The 18,035-nt window shown below is 36.6% G+C and overlaps 1 protein-coding gene across 4 annotated transcripts in view; it reads right to left on the bottom strand.

The window, feature by feature from the left end:
- Positions 1-11,570, bottom strand: part of reps1 (RALBP1 associated Eps domain containing 1) — a 28,637-nt gene extending 17,067 nt beyond the window's left edge. For all 4 annotated transcript variants that reach the window (XM_015390237.1, XM_015390238.1, XM_015390236.1 and 1 more), the window contains exons 1-3: positions 10,893-11,570; positions 7,461-7,584; positions 475-704 (exon numbers count right to left, since the gene is read on the bottom strand). In XM_015390237.1, the coding sequence (XP_015245723.1) occupies positions 475-704; positions 7,461-7,584; positions 10,893-11,045 (507 nt within the window). In that variant the 5' untranslated portion in view covers positions 11,046-11,570. The remainder of the gene's footprint in view (positions 1-474; positions 705-7,460; positions 7,585-10,892) is intronic.
- Positions 11,571-18,035: the final 6,465 nt, after the last annotated feature.

Consider the following 18,035-nt stretch of genomic DNA (forward strand, 5'->3'; position numbering starts at 1 on the left):
GAAATGCATAGGTTTTATAATAATAATAATCTTTTAGGTCCTATCATAAATTCCATACATTGCTTCTCTTACAGGCGCAGCACATGTGAAGAAAATAAGCTACGAAAAGTAGTAAAATCAACATAATCTGCTTCATCTACCATGTGGGATGTTCAAGCCGACCATGAATGAGCATTTCAAAACTAATGTGCAAAGATAACCAGCATGCAAAAGATCTATTCGTGCGATTGGCAAGTTAGCACCCACGGCAGAACAGAAACTCATTTCAGCTACAAATCAACCAAGCACGCACAGAGTAGTAGGAACCCACTGATTGCAGAGTTGAGCTGCAGTATAAAGGTCTTTAAAATAAATATGACTATTATTTTCAAAAGGAGAATCATCATGTCTTTATATCTTCTGGATCGTAGATGATGCAATATCAAATTGAGAAGTAAAAGATTGTTTTCTTAAAGGAGGAGCATAGTTACCAACCTGAGTTTCTATGCTGGGTGCCAGGGGCTGGATGACCTCATGGGCTGGAAGCGAAGTGGAGGAGGGGGGGGCTTTCTTGTTCTGGTGACCCCTGCCAGGTGGTCGGGGTATTAAAGCCGTTCCAGCGGCTGGGTATAAGCCCTGGCTGTCTGCATCCTGGTACAGGGCTGCGTGTCTCGCTTCTGCTTCGTTCTTTCCCACCACGAACCGGGGCAGCGGAAGATCTTTGACTATTAAAGAAGTCACAAAAAAAAAATTATAAATTTTGATTCAAACAAACCTCAATCTAGGTTCCTTAACACACAGCAGAATTAATTCAAACATCCATTTTCACAGGCAGCGGAATTGTTTCCGTGCCATGTGTGTCTTTGGTTCGAGCTGAGTCACACAGTTACAGCCATCAGCTGACGATAGTGTAGCTTGTAAAAAGCGGGGAAAGCCATAAAACGGGAACAGTGTGTAGATTCTTGCTTCCTCAAAATAAAACACGCAGATCTGTTTAACTGAGCTTCGTTGTATGAAGTTAAGAGGTAACAGCAAAACATGGAGCCTGGTATGTGCTTTAGTTCCTGATGGTGTCCGACGTCATAGGGTGTTCCTTCTTTAGAGCATTATTCTTAAAAAAAAAAAGGAGAACGGCAAAAACTTAACTAATCATAAATGTGTTTATAATGTCTGAATTATGGACCATAAAAACACGTGAGGCCTGAGACCCATTTAACCCTTTGATGTAAAAGAGACAAACATTGAAAAGATGTTTAAAAAAAAGACAAAAAAAATCCCCATATTCCACTCATTTAATTCCTTTATTATAAAAAAATTTAGCTATAATCTGATGGAAATTGAACATCAAACACTGCATGACAGATAGCAGCATTAAATGTAAACAGCTTTTTTGTTATTGAGATGAAAGAATATAAAAAGATTAAAGTGATTTTTGCCTTTTAAAACCACAAAATGCTTTTATGCAAATTCTAGTTTAACATTATTATTACCTCCCGTTAACAATGAGGGATGAGATGCAGCAAACTGTGGAGAAAGTTCACAAGTGAGTGAGAAGTGGCTTAGAGTTAGAGTCAGCTCCTTTTTATTTCAGGGCAGACTTTCCAGCCAGACATCAAACCACATTTATCAAAATACGATGTTCTATCAATCTGTTCGGACGGCAATAATTAAGACAAGTTTTATTGTCATTTTGTATACGCAGTGTCTACAAAATAAAATTTAGTTTTGTGCAGCTTTCAGACAGTAAATGAGCAGCAGCTTAGCAGGGAAAATAACATTTTCATTTCATAAAGTTCAGCAGTGATTAGATGTAAACATCGTGGGAGAAAAACATGGTGCACAACACATCGGTATGGAAGTGCAGAGCATTGTAAAGACAAATATATATGGTGCAAAAATGGACTTGTACGATTTCTATTCAGTTCAATGAACAAGTATGTGATTAATATATATATATTGCAATATCACCCACCCATCTAACATAATCATCTATATTAGCTTCACAAAAACAGATCTTTAAATCTAACAAGACATTTGCATCAAAAACAGTAGTATTAGATCACCTGTTAACTATTCTCATGCCTTGTGAATTTCAAAATAAAGGTGCATCTTAAAGATGATGATGTGAATCGATGTTTTAATTTGGCATCAATGTAAATGAATCATTAAATTTATTTATGTATTCATCTGGATAGTTTTTTTGCTACCCCCTATCAGAAACAAGTGGGGGTCTCTCTCGGGGTCAAACCAGAGTCTGCTCCTTTGTTCCCTCTGTTCCTCTTAATTTATTTCATATCTGATAGGATACTGATTTTGCAGCTCTGAGAAATAACCTATGCTAGGGCTGCAACTAACGGTTACTTTGCAAATTGATTAATCTGTTGGTTATTATTTTCGATAAATCGATTAATAATCGGATAGACAAAGATTCCTAAAAGGAAATTTTTTTTAAATGAAATGAAACCCAGCTGAAACTCAAACTTTTCCACCTGAGGAGTTCTGGAGGAAGCATATTAAGAGAAAACTTTTTTTTTAATCTTAAAGGCAAAATGTCTATATATTTTTTGCTATAATTACTGTTCTAAGTGGGTTACTCTGCCAGCTAAAGGTATGTTTTAGAGTCTCTATACTCCAGTTAACAATTGATCGATTACTAAAATAGTTGACAATTATTTCAATAAACAATTAATCCGATTAATTGTTTCAGCCCAAACACACCTTTATCCCTGATTTAATATGGTGCAATTTAGGGCTGAAACAATTAATCGGATTAATAGCTTTGCAAAATAATCGTTAGTTGCAGCCGTAGTGCTATTTTAGAAAAGACTGAATCAAATATTTTACCCAAATATAGAGTAATAGTCAACAACAATGGGTATTAGAACAACTGACCATTTTCTTATTAACCATGGCTTACATTAACTTTAAACTGAAAAAAAAAAAATAAATAAATAAGAAGAAGAGGAGAAACTTATGGATGAAAGGTTTTCCCACTCATGTTCAGCCATTCTGCCAACATAGCTCCCTCTCCAGTAACACAGCATCTGCTGCTCTGTTGGTTGATGCCGTTCTAGTGATCATGGTGAACTGACCTACCCCTTAAGAGGCAACATAACCATTATAGCCTGGAAACATCTTGTGATCCCCCGAAAAGAGCAGGAATGTCCCATTTGAGAAAGGAACGTCTGGAACTTTCTACACCTGTGAGCCATCCTTAAATAAATAGAAGACAATACATGGATGGATTTGGACAATAATTATGAGTAAACGGGATCGGTTACTAGAGTTAGCCTTTTTACCTTTTAGAAATGGTGTTTATACACTGATTGCAGCAATCAAAAAATGTTTATGTTGATTCATGAAATTAAAACCACAGTTTTTATCCAGTAAGATCACAAGGACTGCATGGACACAATATCTTGCAGGATTTTCAATTGCAAGTGCCATGAATTTTTGCTCTAGACATTAATGATGCATTTGGCTGAGAAGCTAGACTGCAGCTATCCTTGAGGATCATTTTTAGTGGCTCAAATAATATATCTCATAAAGTGGTAGGCAACAGCTTAATTAGTTAAAGAAAGAATTGGTGCAGAAAGAAAATGTGGATTAATATTTTTTTGCTTTCTCTGCATGTCCTGCTGCAGCCTTTCAGGCGTTCTATACAGAGAGGCTGATTGCCTGCATGTTTCCCTGCCTGTTTTTCTCTGGTAATAGGGTATCTGGAGATGCTATCCTATATGCTGCATGACTTTATTAAATCAGGATTGCATCAAAGTAGACAAGTTGCATTCATGAAATATAATATATATAATCTGTGTTTGTATAACCTCAGCAGTTTGGATTATTTTTAAAGTACATTAAATAATCACAATATTCAGCAATAGTAAAGCACAACAATGTTTTCATGAAAATGTGCTGAACCAATTTAAAACAACCTAATAACCATTTTAGGCACTTATGCTCCATTTGGATGAATAACCTGATTATACTTTCATCTCCGATTGTTCCTTCTGGTGATCTGATACTTATGAGAGTAAATGGGAGGAATTTTTCTGAGCTTTTTTGTGCATGTCATACCATGGATCTTTCAGCTCTCCAAGAGTTAAGAAAATATGGACTGAACTCCAGAGAAAATATTTATGATCTCTTTTGTTGGCTTAAATTGGTGAAATTAGATTTCCTGGATTCTGAAGGGAAGGCTCGAAGAACTCCTTTCTGTCCCACTGAAAACCAGGTTTAAATGTATCCAACCCCCCTTTATACACAACAGTCTTATGCTCCGTCTTTAGAAACCTCAGACTCCTTGGAAAATGAAACGCAACTATCATTTCAGCAACTTAAGTCCATCAATCCAAACTGCATCCATAGAGTTCATAAACTTTATATTGCGTAATGTGTCCTTTTATAGCAACAGGAAGTGGTCGGTGTGCTTCAGCAAATGTTCATCAATTTATGAAATCATTGCAGGATGTTGCAATACTACAGGGCCCCAACAAGTAACTTAACACAAGAACGAATGTGAAAACTTCTGTTTCTGAGGCAAGGAGAAAACTATTATTTTGGCGTAAACCAGCAGCACTTACTGTAAATTTGCAAAAATGTTCAAACTTGCTAAACATGCATTGTTTATTTTATTTCCTCTATGTTGCAATTGCAAAAATGTGTTATTTGTTTTCTGATTCTTGTGAAAGACCAACGCAAAGTGCATAATTATGAGACAGAGACGAGTGTGTTGAGTAAAAGGTTTTGGGGGATAGCACTTTTCTCTGCAATTACAACTCCAGCTGATTTTTCTCTAATCATTTCTTCAACATTAAAACCTTTGGTTCAGAAAACTGTTGAGAATGTTTCTTATTTTTAATATCCAATAGATTTCTCTCTGAAAATTATACATTTTCTCTCCAAAACCGGGTATCCAGTTATTTGCAGCACACATCCATCTGGGACCAGTTGACTGGCAATAGCTACACTACTGGTTCAAAATAAACATGCTGGAAAAATAAGGCCTCAACCTACAAACTAGACAACCTTAAATTGACTTCATGTAGGGGTAAAATAAATGTAGATAGTTACAAATACATCCAAATCCTTTCAACTGAAGAAACATGATAAAATCATGTCTCGTTTTTCTCCTGTATCACAAATATGCATTAGTTTGTAGGCCTGGGCGATAAACCGGATCTTTACTCTGTCTGTCATTCACTACAATAACTGGCGACAATTTTCCCATGTCTGTAAAATAAATAAACTTAATTCTGCCATATTTCCTGTGTGCGCTGATGGCTGATATTTACTTCCCCTTTAAGATACTACATTATGTGTCTTATCACGGGACTCCGCAGATCCAATCAGAAGTGTAAACACAGAGAATGGCAGATGAGCCCAGTGAAGAAGCGTCTAACAGCCGTAAATGAAGTTACACCAGTTACGATGCACATTGTTCTCACTGCACACTCGGTTCGTTGGCACCAAAATTACACCATAGATGTTGAGCAAAAGAACATGAAATGCAAAGTTTGTCTGAAAACTGTCGGGACTAACTGAAGAAACACATCTAACCTCTACCACCTACAGCACCTAAAAGGCTTCATTGCACAAAAATGTTTGCAAGAGTCGATCTCCACTGCATCCACTCTGTTCCTGAGCAAAACCTTTAACCTCACATTGCTCTCCAGGCGCCACACAATGGCACCCCAAGGGGATGGGTTAAATGCACAGGTAAACTTCTTCAATGCAAGATCAATAAAGTTTAATTATCATTATCATTATTAAGAGAGGTATCATTTTTCTCCCCCTGTTCAATGAGAAATTGTTTAATGTTTAAACCTGAATGGGTACAAGACTTTAATTGAAAGTAATATATTGCAATTTAGATTTAATTTTCTGCACATCCCTTTATTTCTGATAGAGGAGCAGGAGCATTTATTCAGGTAAAACTTGTGATGTTGACCTGAGGTCATATTGCACAGCCCTATTACTTTGTGTTGGTTAAAGGGTAAAACCGGTTTACACACGCCGCTTTGTTTAAAAAAATATATAAATATAAAAAATATAACCGCGGATATCTGGGAGACATTGATTCGCCTACATGTTATGAATGCTGGCTTACCATAAATGATAAATTATAAACAGTTTAGTTTGTGCCTTTAAGTCGTTGCCCATAGGAAGACGTTAATTGGATATAACCTAACCGAATATCTTCAGAACCGCTCCAAATGACACAAAACTCATATGGGTGAGTAGAACATGATGTAATAACGTAAAATCAAGGGCCCAATGTAAAAAAACTGGTGTTCCCCTTTAATACTAAATAAAACAGCAGTGTGTAACTGTGCGTTTAAAATAAAACACAAAGGTTTATTTTAGATTGATGGATAGCAGTTTNCAAGCTTGCTTAATATTGTGCACAGCATACAACCTTTATTGTATTTATTTATTGTATTTTATTTATTAATGAAAATATTTCTGTAGAATTTTGGAGTCTTTTTTTTTTATCCTTGTGGTATCGAAAATGGTATTGAGTATCGAATATTTTCCTTAGTATCGGTATCGAGTTGAAAAGTTTAGTATCGTGACAACTCTAATTGAAAGTAATATATTGCAACTTAGATTTAATTTTCTGCATATCCCTTTATTTCTGATAAAGGAGCAGGAGCATTTACTGAGGTTCCCTTTTTTTGACAATGACAATAAATTCTTGAAACTTGAAAGGTAAAACTGCCCAATTTATTGTGATATTGACCTGAGGTCATATTGCACAGCCCTATTACTTTGTGTTGATTAAAGGGGAACACCGGTTTACATGCCGCTTTGTTTAAAAAAATATATAAATATAAAAAATATAACCGCGGATGTCTGGGAGACAGTGATTTGTCTACATGTTATGAACGCTGGCGTACCATAAATGATAAATTATAAACAGCTTAGTTTGTGCCTTTAAGTCGTTGCCCATAGGAAGACGTTATTTGGATATAACCTAACGGAATATCTTCCCATACTTACCCATATTACCTTAATATGGGTAAGTAGAACATGATGTAATAACGTAAAATCAAGGGCCCAATGTAAAAAAACGGGTGTTCCCCTTTAATACTAAATAAAACAGCAGTGTGTAACTGTGCGTTTAAAATAAAACACAAAGGTTTATTTTAGATTGATGGATAGCAGTTTCATCAATGGCAAGGTTTTAAATGTGACCAAAGAAGAAGAAAAAAAAACAGGAAGTGGAGATGGGTTGGTGCAGAGTGGATGGATGGGGGGAGGGACAGGAAGACTAACAGGATTTTTTATTATTTTTCTTCATAAAGTATCACGTTTTAGGGGAAAAAAACAACTGTTAATATTATTCTGCTTATTTGTGATGTTTTAAATCCCAAGAAGGGGAGAACTGTTGTGTATTCCTGCACCACTTGCAAAAATAAAGGAAAGCTTTAGTAAAAAAGCTCCACGTTCACAATGAGAATATTCATGCTTTGACTCACCCGAATTAAGGCTTTCCACCCTCAGGGGTAGCCCAGACTGGGCGATGGCGATGAGCTTCAATGCGATGTAGAACTGACTTCGTCCGAAGTGACCCAGCCGAGTGGCTCCGCATAACTCTGTGATCTAAACCCACACATACGGCGATAAGGAGGAACAGTTAACATGGTTGTGTTCAGCTGAAGCTGGACTTCTTTCAGAGAATCCACACCTTGGGCAGTTCAACTTCTGTTTCTATCAAAAATTGCTTATCATGGCTTGCTTTTTCTTTTTTTGTCTGTGAAGATCCCAAATACAACCCGATTGTTGCACATTTGTTGTTTTTTATAACCTTCAGGGTGTGCAGATAAGAGAACTCGTAAGAAACCTGAAAAATTTCTGAAATGCGCAAGTTTTCTTCCGATACAGTGTGGCCAGAAACGCAAACTGTAGCAGTCTGATATATCAGGGGAGTTCAAGTTCATAACGTGAGAATAACACTTTAAGTTGGAGTCCTTCATGACTGGGAACCACAACAGCTGAGTGATCCATGGAGTGCTGACAAAGGACCTAATCTAAGTGTGTGTGTGTATGTGTGTGTGTGTGTGTGTGGGTGTGTGTGTGAGTGAGCATATAGAGCAACAGCCCCTTTTTTTCAGCCTGTTACAACATGACACTGTGCCCAGTATGGAGTTACAACGCTGGCCGATTCTTCGACCACACAGCCTCCCCTTGTTGACCTTGAGAAAGATGCTGACTCACTAACAGAAAATACTGGCCTGCCGAGAGACAAAAAGTCACAAGAATGGGCTGCTGCAGCTGAACCAGGCAACTCAGGACTATAAGGTTAACCAAAATAACAAGCATTAAAGAGGATTATGGGAGGAAAAAAAACTGCTGATGCTCTCCTATCATCTCTATGTGTGCACCTACGAGTCAAATCTTAAGGTGGTTAAAACTCTTAACATGTCTGATTCGTACAACGAGAGAAAAACTGAGGAGTTCCTCAATAAATCCATGCAGCCAGAAATGCAACAGTGTTTGCATAGAAAATGAACACCGGTAGACAGGGCAGTGTCTTTAGCGCCTTGCAAGTATTGCCTTAGTGGGTTGCAACACAAAGTTTGTTTGACAATCTGAAAACAGAAACCACAAACACTCTGGACATGAATCGCATTAGCCTTTCCTTGTCCAAGTCAAACACAGTGAGCATCTTAATTTGGAGTCTTGGGACTAAAATAGGACTGGAATATTAGATTTTGAGCTAGTAGAACAAAGCTAAGGGATAAAAGAAATGGGACTGAAGAACTCATCTGTTTTTTTCCAGGACTATCAAACATAAAAGCAAAAATCTGCTGCATGTTTTTTGTTACAGCTGCTAGTTTAGAAACCGACAAAAACAATTACAAAACAATCCATAAATATGACTCTAACTTACTGTGTCTAATGATTATATAATTTCATTAAACTTAATACAATAGGCTACTTTTAAAGCATTTTATATACTAAAGATCGTGTTAAATCTTAGTTGTAATGGGTGTCATCAACAGAAAAACTGTTTAACACTCAGGTTAAACAATCTGTTTAACCTTATTAAGGAACACATAATTCAAAAGGTAAATCACTGGAAAAGCTGCCCTGTACCTAAAATGTATCACATTGTTCAAGAAGAATGACAAAAAAATGTAGAGCCTTTATGAAGAAATAAGCCCTTAAAGTATCTCTAAGGATAGGTGCCTGAAACTTTTCCAGGTAGATTGATTGATTAAAGCCTTGAGGGTCAGAATACATCTGAGAGATAATAAAGAAAAGTCTGTGTGTGACTCTAGCTGAGGGGGCTGTTATAGTTGATGCTGCTCCATTACTGTTACATTAACAAGTGCACACTGTGACATACAGCCTGTGAGCTCAGCATGTCAGCTCAACCCAGAAAATGGGAGGCAGGTTTCCGTGGAGGAAAAAGGGAGGAAAGAGTGGACAGTGATGTGGAGCGCAAAGTCTGATGTGAACATCATGTTGTTGTTTGTTTATTTACAATGGATGAAAGCACAAAAAACATGCTTTTATTATACAGTTTGGGACTATTCTATTGGGGAGGTGGTGACCTAGTGGTTAGGGCATTGTGCTTGGAATCCAGAGGTTCTGAGTTGAATCCCCACTCCTACAGACTGCCACTCTGGGTCCCTAAGCAAGACCCTTAACTCCACACTGCTTCCCGGGCGCTCCACAATGGCAGCCCACTGCTCCTTAAGGGGATGGGTTAAATGCAGAGAGTTAATTTCATTGCTCTGTACTCTTGACAGTGTAATGACAATAAAGTTTAAGTCTACTCTTTTACAAAAACAGTTAGAAATTGCCTTTTTTGAGATTAAAAAAAAAAAATAAGTCTTGCAATCTGATATATTGTCCTTTAAAAGCCTTGGCTTAGTTAAAAATACTTCTAAATGAAATGCCAGAGAGTGAGAGCAGGTTTTTCCCTCTTTCTGTAGGGAGGAGAGTATCAGTGCTTCTCCTCCCCCACATGTTGCTGAGCACTGCCAGTCAGCTGTCTGGGGGAAAAAAAAGAAAGAAAAAAAAAACAGCAAAAAAACTTTTCCCTTCCTTGTATAAAAAGTCAAAATTTGTTAAGTTTGGAATGATTTCAAGTTGAAAAATCATTGATATTGAGGAGCATCACTTGTATTAAATCAAAACTGCAGTTTCGAGGGTATAAATTGCATCTCTGTGAGGCTGCTAACTTTGGGTTGGATACATAGTCGATATCAGTGTATTGTTACAAAATAAGTTTTGGTTTTTTATCCACAAAATATGAAGGTTTACTTATCAACCAGTGCTATAACTAGTGAAAATTCCATAAACGTTGTTTTTACCTTTCTAAAGATTAAAAAAAATAAAATATTATCCATATTTTTATGAGCTTCAAATTCAAAAACATCTAAAAAATAAATTTTCTAACAGCCATTTACGTCTTAAAGAACTTAAAATGTAGATACTTTTTGTAATGATACAGATATTTTATGGTCACTAGTCCGACTGGTTAGTACCTTCATTAGTTTATTATTATTATTATTATTTCAACATACTGTAAAAAGGAGCCCAAACCTGACAGAATATTTTTACCACGTTGGTTGTGTTTCCATTGTATCTTTTAAATAATTGACTTATTTTGTTGACTTCATATATCATTATTAAGGCTTGTTAATTTGTGGGGTGATATTTAGTGGTTGTGAGCTTAGAAGCTGGTTTAGAGCCGAATAGTTGGGCTAACTTTAGCCGGAGGAAGGTGTGTCCCTCGCTGCGCAGCTTTGCTAACCTGCCTGGCTAACCTCAGGTCATCACTCTGACAGCAAACCTTGTATAACATCAGTCTAAACGGCTCCTAAAGCAACATACAGCCTCTTAGCCAAAGGGGGCAGAGAGTTGAACAAACTGCTACCTGTCTGTGGTTAGCTTACCTGGAGGACAACTTCACTGGGTAGCTGGGCCGCCCGGAAAAGGTCAAGAACTCTCCCATTAGAAGCCACTTTTTTGGTGTTGTCTGTGTCGCAGTAGATGAACAAGTCCGAGTAGTATTTCTGCTCGACATCACTCAGCGTTAGACTTTCCATGGTTGTGACTAGAGAGGCTGGAAAGCGGACTAGCTGGTTGATTAGCCCCCTTAGCCAATGGCTGGGGCAGGATCCAAAAACGGATGAGACTTCAGGATCCTGACTGGGCTAACGGTGAGGTTAGCAGTTAAACTGTGCTCCCCGTTCACCCTCAGCGTCCCTAACGCCGTAAAACAACGCAGACCCCAGCACGGTTCCCCAGCTATTGATAGCTTTCACACTGTTGGTTAACTTGTTGGGCAGCCAAGCCAAAGTGGCCAGCCGCTAACACGGCTACCTTGAATCAAAGTCAGCAGCACGAACAGCGGGCTAAACTAGCAAAGTGCGTCCACCTCCTCGATCCGGACATGAGCCGCGTTGGTCTCGGAGTACAGGACTTCCTCTCCCCTGGATCTTCGGCAGGATGCTGTTTCTGATCCTTGCCCGAGGCAGACTCTTCCACTGGGCCGTTAGAAGTAAAGTTTCAGGGTCTTGGGGCTCCTTCCTCTAGTAATCATAGCCGCCATTCCTGCCGTCACTGTGAAGTCGGCCCTGAGGAAGAGTATCTGTTCCGCTTTACCTTTCAAAATAAGCGTCGCCTTTTGGCAACTTTCTATTTAAAAACAAACAAACATCTAAATGCACTTGATTTACGCAGCACTTGCAATAATATGAAGGGACAGATAAGTTTGATGTTGTTTATTTCTCTTTAGAGTAATAAAACACTTTAATGCATTTTCTTGCATATTCTGACAACTTTCCATCTTCAAATTCCTCCTGACATAAAAAAAAAAAAAGAAAAGTTTTTTAAGGGTCTAACAGAGCAGTGATTAATTTGTATCAGTGGTAAATGGCATGTATTTTATAGGAGGTCTGGGGACCCAAAAGCATTTTACACTAAAATCAGTCATTCATGCACTTATGGTGGTAAACTGTACCTTAGCCACAGCTGCCCTGGGGCACGCTGACTGAAGTGAGGCTGCCATACCAACAACAACATCAAGCCGTCTAACCACCAACAGCAGGCAAAGTGTCTTCATCACAGCGCCTGAGAGAAAAGGGGTGGGCACTCAAACAGGTAACTGAACTACCGTCACCCCAATAATAACAACCTTCCATTTTGGTTTTGCATTGATAAAGTGTCCAAGATTTAATAAAATCGGCATTTCTAAATACTTATTTATAAAAGTATTTGTTCAATTGTAGCAATCAGTAGTCTAGTTTTGCAAGCATACATAGCCTACTTAATGTAGTCTATTAACCTAAAGCAATATGCATGGTATGGTTGTTACATGTCAGGTACACCGGTCATTGAACTTGACCAAGGCGCCTAATAGTAGAACTGCAGTCAGTCCCTGGACTGGCATGGCTATCACTGCCCCTACAGAGTTAGGGACAAATTTCCCACTGGGATCAGCTTCACAGTCATGGTAGGACACTGGTCATTCCTGCTGAAAAGTGTAGATTGACCCTGAGGTTCTGGCACCTATCTGCTTTTGGCCTCCCCTCAGTTTACAATAATTATTGCCTGGCCACCCTTATTAAGATTTTCTGGCTACGCCTTTGAATGAATCATTTTATAAATCCCTTTGTTGTCCAACAATGGGGAAATTTACTCTCCGCATTTGACCCATTCCCTTGGGGAGCAGTGGGCTGCCATTGTGCGGCACCCAGTGAGCAGTGTGGGGTTAAAGGTTTTCCTCAGGAACCCAGAGTGGAGGTTGTGGGGATAATTGCAACTTTCTCAAATGGTAAGCAGGCAGCTCTAACCACTAGACCAGCACTCCCTACTTTTGCATATGTTAAGCTATGATTAAAAAAAATAAGTTAATTTTTGCATTCACTGTTTAATACTGTAACCTTGTAAATTGCTTCATCAGTTTCTTTTATTTGATCGATTTTATGTTAAATGATTATGATGCTCGACCACATTTTTACTGAAGCAGGGAGACAGCTGAGAGTTTGTGTCCTTCAGTGGAAATCTTCATGGTAATACGTTTGCAAAGTGGAACTATTTCAAAATAAATTTTAATAAGTTAATCACATATTTTCTTGCCGTCATGGAAGCACAATTAATTAAAATTAACATTTCTTTCTGGACCTACCTGTAAAAGAACTGTACACTCAAAATGACTGCCAGACCAAAAAGCAAATATGAGTAATCAGTCTTTAAGTAAACCTCCTTATCGTTATCATCAGCAACTCATCACTGTATGGCTTAATAAATAGCATATTCAAAATTACATAAAAAGTCTATGTATAATCATGGTTCATGCACAGCAGGTTACAACAGTAAAAGTAAAGCCGCTCAATTGTATATTTTCGTCAGTGCAAATGACATTAAAAGGAACAAAGTAATTAATACAGATATCAAATAAATAAATCTAATTAAGCTATTTACAAGATTACAATATCAAACTCAGAAATTGTGGGGATCTTTTTTTTTTTTACGACACAAAATAACAGTATGAAGCTGAAATAGATAAAGGTTTTAATTAGATTTTCTATAACAATATAATATTTATTAAAATATTATTTATCCCCTGATCTTAAATACATGTTTTTTTTAACTATCTAATAATGTATATAATATAAGATACTTTTTAATTGTTTTGAAATGCTTTATGACTACTTTAAATTTAATTTAGTCTCTGTAAGGGGAAAAAGAACAACAGCAAAAATGTTTTTTGTAGCATTTTTAATGGATCATCTAAATCATGTGTACACTTGAAAAATAAAGTTCTTATGGGATAGAACAAAGCCAAAGTTGTGTGTAAACATTTCTCTCGCTTAAAAAAGAGCTTTTATTCTGAAAACAAAATTTGCTAACTTCCAGTTTAAGACCTGGCATTTTATGAATTACTTTTTAACTTGGTGTTTCCAACATTGGAGTCTTCTCTGGCCTGCAGGGAACCAGATGACTAATTCATGAGTAAAAAATGCAGCTTTTACCCTAACTTTGAATTTACGAGAGAAATTCAAATTCTCTATCTTTCAGAAAGCAATCAAATAGGGGCATAAACAATATTTCCACTCATACAAACAAAATTAATATTTCCCTTCTCCTCTGCATATAAAAAGTAAAATAAAATTTGATCATGATTTTGGTAAACAATACAGTAATAGTGTGATTCCTGCTCTCTTCTCACCCTGATGGGTCTGATTTGTCTATATAAAGCTGATACATTAAACAGATTTGTAAATATAGAAAAATACACCATAGAAACATAATCTTAGATTTAGATAATTAAGTAAATAACGAAGTTCTTGTTACATTTACTCAGTTATATTTACTTGAGTAGATTTTGGGGAAAAACTACAAAGAAAACTTACTTCTAGAAAGAGTTTTACTGCATCATACATTTCACTTAAGTAACACTGTATTGAAAGTCTCCCTTGACTGCAGTTTCTGGCCTCTCCATCCACCTTTAGTTACTTCACTGAATAAAGATCAGGCATGTCTCAACCAAAAATCTTTTGACACAAACCTAAACCTACTTTTTTTCCTGTCTGCTCAGCCTGCTCTACTATTTGGAGAACTTGACATTGTTCTAACATTATTTACTATAAGTATTGTTTTCAAAAGTTTTATGTTGTAAACAGATATACGTATTTTTTTTCTGCCAGACTTTTTTTTTTTTTTTTGCAATGATATTAATGTGTTTTATTTCTTTCCTGTAATATCTAAAAGAGTTTGGAGGTATATTTTTCATTTTTATATCTACATAATTATTTAAAATATTAAATCAAAAAGTCTGATTAGTTAATTAGACCTTGTTAAGTTTTTTATTCTAATTGTTCTTAACCAAGTTCAATTTTTACTCAAAGCCAATTAAATATATTTCATTAGTGTATTTAGTTTTACTTCAGTTAAATGTATTCATCTAATATTGTTATAACTTCAGTTTTGGCCACTCTTCCCATCTATAGCTAAATTAAAGGGTTAATTTACACCTTTAAATCAGCAACAGCATTAATCAATGTTTTGTTGTATACAATTTCACCATAAGAGAATCTCTTGTGTATATTTTAAGATCCAACTTTAAGTTTTATATAGATCTCTGACTTATATCAACATATTTTGTCTCACCAGAAGAAATATTAATATTTAGAGTTTGTCTGACAAGAGCCCTGATTTTATTCTGATTGAGAATCTGTAGAGTTAGTTATTGATTACGGTGATGAAAAGAGGGCCTTCCGTTTTCAAAGACACCAAACTCATATTCAAAAGAAAATCTATTTGAAAAGAAGTTAATACATGCAACAAGATTGTCTTTATTTTTTAAAATAAAATATTTCAAGTAATTTTTTAGTATAAGATGGCTCTAAACATAGGTATTCCTTTGACATTGTTTTATAATTCTTTATGAGATTCATTTATTTATTTATTTTTATGAATGTCTTTATTAGTTGAACATAATTTAAATCTAAAGTTTTTAAAATTTAATTCCACCAATTCTTCTGCCAAAATGAACACGTCCTGTGGGTCACAATGAAGTCAGATGAGTAGGGATGTGTCTATTGTGACTGAGCCGACACATCCTGCTAGCTCATTTCCTGGAACAATGTGTGACTTTTATTTCCCATTTCAATTGAATTTAAATGTATTCAGAATGTGGCACAATGGAAAAAACAAAACAACAACAACAAAATCTGTTAGAAATCACTATTTCATTGCAGTACTGTTCATACAACCGGGTTCAGATCTATTTAAATGTAGTCCAACTTGATCCAAATAAGGCTTTTCAAGTCAGTTGATCATCTAGGTAAGGCATCCCCAACCTGGGTCCTAGAGCTTCAGAGAGTGCATAGAAAAAGAGACACAATAATGTTCTAAGCCTTTATATTCACTTTAAATAGAAATATTCTTTTAACAGTACACAAGGGATCTATAAGTATGAGCTTAAACTGCTATGATAGCTTGCAAAATTATGTGTATCACAGATTTAAATTACTATCCATAACTGCAGGTTTATTAGACCAGATTTAAATGAATGTTTCGGCATGAAAGATCTGAGCCAAATGAGTCGGATCCAAGAAAAGAGATTGAATTCCCATCATTACAGCGGGTTATCATGGTGCCTTCATGTTAACTTTGGCCTCGAAGGGAAAGGAACAATTCAAAAGGCTACATTTGTACGCCTTGCATTGTTACTTCTTACTATTTATACGAAACGTTCCATAACTGAATTACCCTTGTAGCGCCTTAACCAGTTAAATTCAGATTGCCTTTCATTTGTTGCATTTCCTTTCAACTTCACTTGAAATCTGTCACTTGGAGATGGAAACAGATATAATGTGTTGCAGCTCGTTTTTTTTTTTTTTTTTTGTTTCTTTTTCTTTTTCTGAAATGACCTTTCAATTAAATTGTCGCATATCATTTAACAACTACAAACGTCAATCTATGCCGTCTATTTTTTCTTTTTTTTTTGCTCCACCTCACTAGTTTACTTTAGTAAGCGAATTTTCCGAGCACCCACTGAACGCAGCAATATTCTCACCGGGTGCCGACTCTTCAGAAAGTCCTACTACATCACCTCCCTACAGGAAAACGTACAACTAAATAGGTAAAATGTGTTCATAGCTATCGTGTTTTGTGTTTTTCATGTAAACTCATTAAACAAATTTCCCGTCGTGCATCAAATCAGTTCAAGCGAGAGGGGAAAAAAAACTCCATCCGCACCCGACATATCATTTGATCGAGTTACTAAGCGGATAAATCCATTTTTTGCACCCGGAAGTCAGAAAAAACGGGTCAGATTGGATGGATTAAACCGCACGTTATTTATGAATATTTTCTTTGGAAATGAAAGAGCTAAAATAATCATTTGGGGCTTCCGTTTAGCTAGCCGTGAATGCTACTCCTGTATTTCCGCATTAGTGACAGTCCGCCCTGATCACTTCAGGTTGCAGCTTGTTAACGTTGATTTCAGCTCTGCAGTCTTCAGCGCTTATCTCAGTGTTTCACACAAAACTACTCATATCTCAAAAGTACATCTGTAAAAATCTATATTTGCCTTATAAATGTAAAGGCTGTTTACATTTTCTCCCAGTTTTCTTTAAAAATCCCATTTAATGTTTGTTTTTGCACTAATTTGTTTATGTTTCCCCCCGTTTCTAGCAGCAATGAATGTATCACATGAAATAAACCTGCTGGTGGAGGAGATTCAGCGACTTGGCAGCCAAAGTGAGTCAAAGCTGGGATGACAGGATTTGATGTTTCATCCAGAGGTTTCTTAGTGTTGCAAACAATAATCCTTTGATATTAACACCTATTCATAGTTTATTACACCACTTCCAACCTTGCTGGATAACTAGATTAGAGCATCACAACTCAATGACCTACATAGTCATCTATTTGCCTTAAGCTATTAAACACGTGGTTGTGATAACTCATTCATGATTTGTCATGTTGGAACAGCTAAAGTGATTGCTTTTCTTTTTTGTTAGGTTTTATTATAGGAGATCAACACAAAGGGATGAATGTATAAAGTTGTTTACCAGTCCCATTTTTAGAGCAATCGTTCATTGCAAGTACAGTTACAAGCCAAGGTGTCCTTTATACAGCTTCAGTTTTTTAAAGACTGAAATTTATATTTTATTTTTTTCAAAAGTAAATTTAAATTTAGATCACTCCCACGTCTTTCTGTAAACATTTTTGGATGTTTTTATGCTGGAAGGTAAATCTCTATTGTGTTGTCAGGTTGCTCTACCTTTAACAGATCTTTCTCCAGGTCTACTCTTTATTAAATCCATCCTTCTATCAGCTAAGGCTGGCGCAACATGCTGCTTTCACCACCATGTTTTGACATGGGACGGTGCGTTCAGGCTTATAGGCAGTCTTGGTTCTCCACCAAACCGTTTTTAATGTAGGCCAAAAAATTTTTGATATTTTTTTTTCCCGATGATGGCGCCTCCTTTTACCTGAACTGCGGATCTGTGCAGCTCCTCTAGGGTTGCAGCAGGTCTCTTTCCAGCTTCTCTGATTCATTCTATAGGCTCTTAAAGAGG

The sequence above is a fragment of the Cyprinodon variegatus genome, unplaced genomic scaffold (assembly GCF_000732505.1).
Source record: "Cyprinodon variegatus isolate N-32 unplaced genomic scaffold, C_variegatus-1.0 Scaffold489, whole genome shotgun sequence".
Classification (NCBI taxonomy): Eukaryota; Metazoa; Chordata; class Actinopteri; order Cyprinodontiformes; family Cyprinodontidae; genus Cyprinodon; species Cyprinodon variegatus.